The 8,721-nt window shown below is 47.6% G+C and overlaps 1 protein-coding gene across 2 annotated transcripts in view; it reads left to right on the top strand.

Moving 5' to 3' along the window:
• Positions 1 to 330: 330 nt before the first annotated feature.
• Positions 331 to 8,721, top strand: part of LOC138268428 (acyl-coenzyme A thioesterase THEM4-like) — a 221,023-nt gene continuing 212,632 nt past the window's right edge. The window contains exon 1 of one of the 2 annotated variants that reach the window (XM_069218049.1): positions 331 to 763. In XM_069218049.1, the coding sequence (XP_069074150.1) occupies positions 635 to 763 (129 nt within the window). In that variant the 5' untranslated portion in view covers positions 331 to 634. The remainder of the gene's footprint in view (positions 764 to 8,721) is intronic. The other variant, XM_069218050.1, reaches the window with a different exon arrangement.

The raw sequence follows: 8,721 nt of genomic DNA, 5'->3' as shown, positions 1-8,721 counted from the left end.
CACCATCTAAAGTTTGCAAAGTTTATAGGCAGGTGTTTTAGTTTTCCATCTACTCTCTACCGACTAATTACCTACTGTCGAAGCTCTGCTCCGTTCCACATTTTTTTTGTTTTATTTTCAAATTGCGAGGAAAACGCACAACATAAAATGCTGTTAAACATTGATATATTTACAGGCGGTGATTGTTTTTTTTTTTATTTTATTGATGCACGAGCGCCACCCTCTAGTCCATTGTACAGCCCCCACCCGCAACATGTCAACTCTGTTCTACCGGCAGCGAGTCACGTGCTGTGGGTCATCCTTCATCCGCGCAGCTTCAGGAAATACCGGGGTTTTAACGTCTGTCATTGAACAGGAATAAACGGCTTACTGTAGCGCTCAGGACACCTGTAGTCAAATCCTTCATTTTGAAACTCGTATTTTCTTCGACACTGCGTTATTTAAACATGCAGATGCATTGGCATTCTTTGGTATGCTTTTAAAGAGTCTATTGGAATTCGATTACTTTCATTTACCCCATCTCCCATCGCTTCTTTAAGCAAATTACATCAACGTAGGCGGCGAGCAGCCCGTCTCATAACTGCTCATCTGTGCTTCCACGCATCTTTGATTTGGGAAAGCTAGATTTGAGGTCATGTTGTGGAATTCTGCTGGATCGCTCTCGAAGTTTGCCCGGCTCACCCTTCGCCTTCACAGAGCCACAGCCTTACCTCTTGTGCAATGGCCGAAGGCACCCTGCAGCGGCCAAGCATTCGCACTGAAGGTGAGTACGCCCAACGTTTTGTTCCACTGCTCTGCATATCTCTGCTACCTACCTATGCCTCTGGTTATAGTGACTTCTTTTCACCTCCCGTCCCTCCCTCGCCTTCCTTATTGACCAATGAGGCCCCTTTGCCTCACCTAGACCCCTGCCCTCTCTTTTTAAAAGTCCCCCTCACCCCTGCCCACTCCTGTTTTCTTTTGTCTATTCACCGTTAGACTTACCTTTCTGTTCTCCTTGGCGCGGCCGAGAAGGGTGTCGTCTTTCTCATAGGTGCAGTTTGTGGTGCCTCTGGTGCCAATTTCCCTCGCTGGGTGACGGTGATGAGAGGTGTGCGTGACTGCCTCGATCGGTGTTGCTGCAGCATCGTCTGATGTGGTCGGCTGGCTCTGTTGTGGCTGGGGCTGTGTTTCCGGGTCGCAGTATCGCAGAGCAGGACGGGCGCCCGGCAGCATGATTTCTCCTTTTCTGTTCATCCTGGACCCCTCCCTCTCCATGACACAGCAAATCAATGCTCGAACCTCCTCCTGCTTCCACACACTCCGCACTCTAAAAAAAAATCCTTCAAGTGGATTCCCCCAGAAACCAGGAAGACAGTCACCCACGCACTCATCAGCAGCAGACTGGACTACGGTAATGCCCTCTACGCCGGCACCACACTCAAACTCAAATGCAAACTCCAGAGAATCCAGAACACAGCCGCACGTTTCGTCCTTGGCCTCCCCCGCCACGAACAAATCTCACCACACCTCAAATCCCTTCACTGGCACCCCATAGACAAGAGAATCACATTCAAGATCCTCATCCACACACACAAATCCCTCCACAACACCGGCCCAACCTACCTCAACGAAAGAGTGAACTTCCACACTCCCACACGCAACCTCCGATCAGCCGACCTCGCCCTAGCCACAGTCCCCCGCATCCAACGCACCACCACAGGAGGCAGGTCCTTCTCCTACCTCGCCCCCAAAACCTGGAACTCCCTCCCCACCAACCTTCACAAAACCAAACACCTCCTGCTCTTCAGAAAGAACCTCAAGACATGGTTGTTCGATCAGTGACCCTCCCTGCCCCCACTTGATTCCCCCCTCCCCCAGCGCCTTGAGACCCTCACGGGTGAGTAGCACGCTCTACAATTTTTTTTGATTAAGGTGGGCGTTTTGGCCCACGTTTTTAAATATGTTTTATGTTTTTTCCTGATTGGGGGCCTATTTCGGATTCTTTTCTGATTGGTGGTCTGAGGTTGTGTTTTAGCCCTTTTTAAGCTCAGAAAGGTGGAGTTGGGCATTTCTTGTGTTCCATCATGTCGGGGCAGAAGGGAGCGAAACAAAGGAGGGTTATTTCTTCCTCCTCATCTTCTGAGGAGGGGGTTCCTGTTCCATTACAGCCTACTAGAGTGATCAGGAGTGATGTTGCAGGGGCTGCTCCTCTTATGTCTCGAGAGGAGGTGCAAGATATGATTGAGGTGGCGGTTTCAAGAGCTGTCCAGGCTGGGGATGTCCAGTTGAGTCGTTCCTCTCCTGCTCCTACCTCCGAGGAGGCTGCTGGCTCATCATCATCGGAGGAGGATGGTCCTTCTCTGGGGGAAAATATGTGTCTCGTGAGGAGATATGGAGCATTCTAGCTCATGTATGGGCAATCTGGGTTTTCCTGCTTTTCAGCCTGCAGGGGAGGTTTCTACCTTATTTCCTCAATATGTTATTCCTTCTCGGTTTGCTATGCCTTTCTAGGGGCCAGTAAAGGACATGGTTTTCCGGGATTGGAAGGAGGTTGACAAACCCAGGTTCTGCGTTTTATCCAGAAATTGTATTTGCTGGACGGAGAGGATGCTCTGCCTCCTGTGCATTTGGATTCCATGCTAGCTACTTTGATTAGGAAAACAGCTGTCAATCTTAAAGACTGTACTCTTTCTGATGCCATGGACAGGGCGGTGGACTCTGGTATGAAAAGGGCTTTTTCTGCAGGGAATTTGACTCTTAGGGCTGGTATTTTTTCAGCTTATTCTGCACAGTACTTGGTTCAGGACTTTGACAAACTTGCTGTGGCCGTGCAGGATGGGTCAGAATGTTCGGAATTACTGTTGGTCATGGAGCAACAGGCCCGTTTATTAGCAGATGTTTCTTCTGATATTATCTGCGCCTCGGCTATGGCTTCTGGGGCTGTGAATGGAGCCCGCAGATCTCTTTGGTTGCGGCAATGGAAGGCTGATCCTGGGGAGAAGGAGGCTCTCCTGAGACTTCCTTTTGAGGGTCAGGCTCGGTTTGGTGATCAATTGCCTGCCATGATTTCTAAAGCCTCTAAGGAACGCAAGCATGCTTTGCCTTATAAGGGAAGTTCTGCATCAGGCAATGGGTGGAAGTCGCATTCTAGGTCCTCTCCCAAGTTTGTTCCTAGGTCCTCTTCTTCCAGGAAGTGTAGGTTTCAGCTTAGGTTTTCTCCAAAGAGGTCAGTTCCCTCAGCGAAGGGTGCTCCCAAGAAGGGCTCCTGACAATCAAGGTTATGGAGAGTGGCCAGTGGGAGGAAGACTGTGGCATTGTCTGAATGGCGAAAGGATGTCACGAATCAGTGGGTCCTGATCATTCTAGAGAATGGATACTCCATAGAGTTCGATGTTCCTCCTCCGGACACTGGGGTTCATCCTACTCCTTTGCCTGTGAAAGAAGGCAGACGGGTCGCTTTGGTGGAAGGAGTCTGAGATTTGCTGTTCAAAGGAGCCATTTGCAGGGAGCCGTGGAGGAATAGGGAAAGGGGCCTTATTCTGTTCTGTTCCTTGTTCCAAAACTGACTGGGGGTTTTTGTCCTGTCTTGAATCACAAATGGGTGAATTCTTGGATCAAGACTGTGCATTTCGGGATGTTGACCATTCAGGATATTCTTCCTCTGATTACTCCAGGGGATTTTTTGGGGGTCTCTGGATCTTCAGGATGCTTACCTCCACGTGCCTGTCGCAGTTTCCTTTCAATGGTTTCTGTGCTTTGCAATAGGCCCGGACCATTTTCAGTTCTGTGTTTTTCCCTTTGGCCTGAAGTCCTCTCCCAGGGTGTTCACAAAAGTGCTGGCTCCTCTTGTGGCTCTTCTGCATGCAGAAGGGGTGTTTGTGCATCCTTACCTGGACGATCTGTTGATCCACGCTCCAGACACCGATCTCATGAGGCTTCATGTGGAAAGGGTCTTGGGGGTCCTCCTGGATCACAGTTTCTTAATCAATTGGGGGAAATCAGATTTGGTACCTTCACAGGGCCTGGTGTATACTGGGGCTCAATTTCTGACTCTGTGGGGTTTGGTGACTGTTTCAGACAGGAGGTGGAGGGGCCCTCAGGATCAGGTGAACGCTGTGCTGTCTCAGGTGGCACCCAGGGCGCTTCAGTGGTTGCAGCTACACAGTCACTTGGCTTCAGTGATATTCTTGGTTCCTTGGCCCAGGTTTCATCTACTCTGTCTGGTCAATTGGTTGCTTTCCCGGTGGTCTCCGGATCCTTGCTATCTTCTGGCCCGCATTCCTGTGTCGGATTACATTTGCCAGGAGTTGGGTTGGTGGATGGTGCCGGCACCTCTCCAAATTGGGGTTCTTTTGTTTCCTCCTGTGCCTGTGGCGCTGACAACTGATGCCAGTCTCTCGGGGTGGGGGGCGTGGCTGGAGTCGGAGCAGGTTCAGGGGTTTTGGTCTCTGAGAGAATCAGAGAGGTCCTTGAATTGGAGGGAGTTGACTGTGGTCCGACTAGCTCTGGTGCATTTTCAAGTAATCTTTAGGGGAGAGGCGGTGTTAGTCCGGACGGACAACTTAGTGGCCAAGTCTTATATTAACAGGCGGGAGGGACAACGTCCCCCTTGCTGAATCTGGTTGCTGGGCCTTTTTTTTTTATGGGCTCAACTTTCGGTTCTGTCTCTGACGGGCCACATACATTCAGGGGGCGGACAATGTTCTGGCAGATCAATTGAGCAGGGTCATTCCTTCCTCCCGGGATTTCTCCCTTTGGGTGCCCTTGTTCCATTGTCTGGTGCGGAGATGGGGTCGTCCGGTTGTGGACTTGTTTGCATCCCCAGAAAATGCAAAGGTGGGGTAGTTCTGCTTCCAGTTTCGGTGTCCTCAGGTGTGGGCATTAGAGAGTCTGACGTGTCAGTGTCTACAGGGTCTTCTTTATGCGTTTCCCCCTTTTCAGTTGATCAGATCCTTTCTTGTCCGAATCTGGCAGATGGGGGCTCGGGTGATTTTGATCGCTCCCTGTTGGCCTCGTGCAAGTTGGTTTCCTCTGCTTCAGCGGTTGGCCTCCGGGACGGAGTGGGTTCTTCCTCTCCATCCCTCTCCTCTGGTGTTTCCTTGTCTCTACCGGGGTTCCTTGCAGAAGCTGCACTTGACAGCTTGGAAGTTGAACGTGGGGTTTGACTGGACTGGGGGTTCCTGGTTCTTTGGCTGTGACTTTGCAGGCTGCTAGGCGTAAGTCCACCTTACATTCCTATAGACGTCAGTGGAAAGTTTTTTTCCTCGTGGTGTTTGCGGCAGCATATTGACCCTACGGTGGCTTCTCTTTTTGTGATCATGCAGTTTTTGCAGGATGGGGTGCGTATGGGGTCGTCGGTGGCTACGTTGTGAGTGCAGTAGGCGGCGATCCAAGCTTTTCGGGGTCCTTGGCGAAATTTGGCAGATGATGGTCATTTGATGCCTTTGCGGTCTTTTCCTGGCTGGAATCTCCAGTTGGTGTTGGATGTGTTGCTGGACCCCCCTTTCGAACCTTTGGGGGACATTGATTTAAGACATTTGACTTTGAAGACTTGTTTTTTGGTGGCCATTACTTCGGCCAGGCATTTGGGGGAGTTGGGTGTGTTATCCTGCTCTTTTCCTTTTTGCTAAATTTTTCCTGATCGGTTTGTGCTGGTTCCCTCTTTTGTGCCTAAGGTTAATTCGGCTTTTTATGGTCACCATAAGGTGATTCTCCCTGCCTTTTCTCCTGACCCTTCCTCAGAGGAGGAGGTCAGATTACAGGCTTTGGATGTGCGGGGGGCCCTGTTGTGTTATTTGAAGGTGGTTGCTGAGTTTCGTAAAGGGGATTCTTTGTTTGTAAATGTTGGTCCTGCACGGAAAGGGGAGAAGCCTTCTACTGCTTCCCTGAGTCACTGGATCCAGTTGATGGTGCTGTTGGCCTATGATGTGAAAGGAGTGGTGCCTCCTTCTGGGATTCAGGGTTGTTCCACTCGGGGTATGGCTGCTACTGTAGGTGAGTTGCAGGGCGCTTTGGTAGTGGAGATTTGTAGAGCCGCTACTTGGGCATCTCCATCCACTTTTTGGCGACACTACTATATTTCTGAATTGGGGTGTTTGGAGTCTGTTTTGGGGCACAGGGTTTGTCCTCTATGAAGGAATAGGGTTCTTTCTGTGTCTGAACTGGCTGTAATTAAATGTGTTTTTTATGCATTGCAACTGAGTTGTCTGTCTCCTATTTTTCTTGCTAAGCCTCATTGGTCAATAAGGATGGCGAGGGAGGTGACGGGAGGTAACGCGTCCATTACTTATCGTTAATGGCATTACCCCTAGTCCTACTCCCTCGCCTTCCTTACAGTTCCCTCCTGGTACAGGACAACTGAGTTGCCTTTGGCTTGTTTCTGTACAGGAGTGGGCGAGGCGGGGGGGGGGGGGCTTTTAAAAAGAGAGGGGAGTGGTCTAGGTGAGACAAAGGGGCCTCATTGGTCAATAAGGAAGGCAAGGGAGTAGGGCTAGGAGTAATGCCATTAACGATAAGTAATGGACGCAATATTAGGCACTAAAAAAAAAGTTAACCGGGATACCATGCATTGGGAGTAAGGAGGCAGAATCCGACAGCCATTTTATACTTGTATGTTTAAATAAAAACTGCACTCAAAAGAAATTGGCAATAGGACACGTGTGACAGCATATCACTTCTGGATTATTTAATTGGTAGCAAACAGGCTTACAGCAGCTTACAGCATCTGCTGCAGGGATCTCTGCACTTCTACGAAGGTCGGTAGTATAATAGGAGTACAATACCCTTGATAACCTTGGTGGTTAATGCTTTTGCATGAGAGATCTGTGTGCGTTAATCACTGGTTTGACTCGCCGTTAAGTAACATAGTGGTATAAATATGAGGGACACAATACAGGCCCCAGCTCTACAAGGGGCCAGCCTTCAGATGCCCCCCAGTTAGGCTAGTCCCATTAATATCATATCAACAAAATACAGGTGCAGGGGAGTCTGTCATTTTGCTTTACCTTAGTTTTAATGTGCCTGCTGCATAGTATGTAGAATGACTGAAACAGGATTGTGTTATATGTAAATGGGTCACTATGGTCTACTGTTTTCATTGTAGATACTGTGCCGTTACCTGCGGGGCACACATTACCATTCTTTGTAATATAGCTTAGTCAGACTAATAAATTATGAACCAGCTTTAAGGAGTTGCCTGCATACTAAAAGCTTTAAGTCTACCATCTTTCTCTTCTTTTCCTTAGTTGTTCATTATGCGAAGGTTACTAAAATGCTACCCTGACCGATCGTTCTTTAGAAACTTTACACTGGCAGATAAAATTAGTCATGTATTCATATACAAATCAACATTTGTAAACTGCACGCCTGCTTGCTTTCAGGTTGAAGGCTACTTAAAGGGACTATTCTGAAAGGGAATCACCATTTGGCCGTAGCAATGACCTATCGTTAACCGATATCATGGGGCAGAAGCCACTGCTTCCATATCTCGTGGTGAAAAAGTGCACGTGTGGATGGCCCTCAAAGGCATAATTTGTGGATCTACACGCCCAGCTAGCATACTCAAATGGGACTATATCTAAAACCAAATGAAAGGGTGAAAACCACTTAACTACTGCAGAGATTTCAAAATGCAATACCTGTAGTGCCAGTCTCTAATAGAAAACAATTAAAAAATAAGTAATTTGGACCCTGTCCATCCAGTTTGCCAACCTATTTTTTAAGACTACCGCGCTGTATGCTGTTGTCGGCATTAACTTGCTAGTTACGACCTTCAATAACGCCCTTAGATCAGGATACTACAGAGATCTATGCAGTTTACAATATGCCCAATTCATGGAATTGTCTGACGATTGTTGGGCTTTAATATGTGGAGCAATAATCCACATATTAAGGCCCAACCATAATCCTTGATATTTATACGGTCCCTCGTTCCCGATGGGCTCCTTTGGATGCACCAAGTCCCCTCTAACAATTTACGTCCTATGATCATGGCCTTCGCCTTTTAATACACTGAGTTATTTAACGTACAGTAATTGGCCAATGCATCCATTGATTCCTGTAGGCTAATTCGCATCTGGTCCAATAGCACTGTCGTCTGCATATTGCTGCATTAGTATTTTTTGACCAGCTATTTTGGGAGGGAAGGCTTTTACTTCATTCAAATGGCCTTTTAAGTCAGCCAGGTACAGGTTAAATAGCAAGAGGGTGAGAATGCTCCCTTATTTTAGCCCTTTACTGGTATAGGTTTTACCAGATGTGGCCCAGCTTTAACTCCCCTTGATTTTGTCCCAAGAGTCGGTATACAGTGCAATTATGGCACTGAGCCGAGAAGATGGCATACCCCATTTTTTAAAAATTTGGCCCGTAATGTTTCTCTAGGCACACCATCGAAGGCAAAATCAACAAATGCCACATATAATAAGGATAAGTTACTTACCTGTAAATCCTAGTTCTCTTCCAGGGGTATCCTCATCAAAGTCATAAACATTGAATATTCCCGCCCTTGTGCGGGGACCCCGGAGCATATATAAAATACACACATATAAAGTATGAAATATGCATGAAAAATATATACATAGCATTTTTAGTAGACATATCTTTCATACTAAACTCATATATACTTGTGTAAAACAGCAATGCAGGCTATAATCATAAACAGGCTAAAATGCTTTATTTCTATGAAGTATTTTTTTTTTTTTTTTTTCATTATAAAATTACAATAGAGAATAAATATCTACC

The sequence above is a fragment of the Pleurodeles waltl genome, chromosome 12 (assembly GCF_031143425.1).
Source record: "Pleurodeles waltl isolate 20211129_DDA chromosome 12, aPleWal1.hap1.20221129, whole genome shotgun sequence".
NCBI lineage: Eukaryota > Metazoa > Chordata > Amphibia > Caudata > Salamandridae > Pleurodeles > Pleurodeles waltl.
The sequence above is the reverse complement of the archived record's forward strand: the minus strand, read 5'-3'. Positions and strand labels throughout refer to the sequence as shown.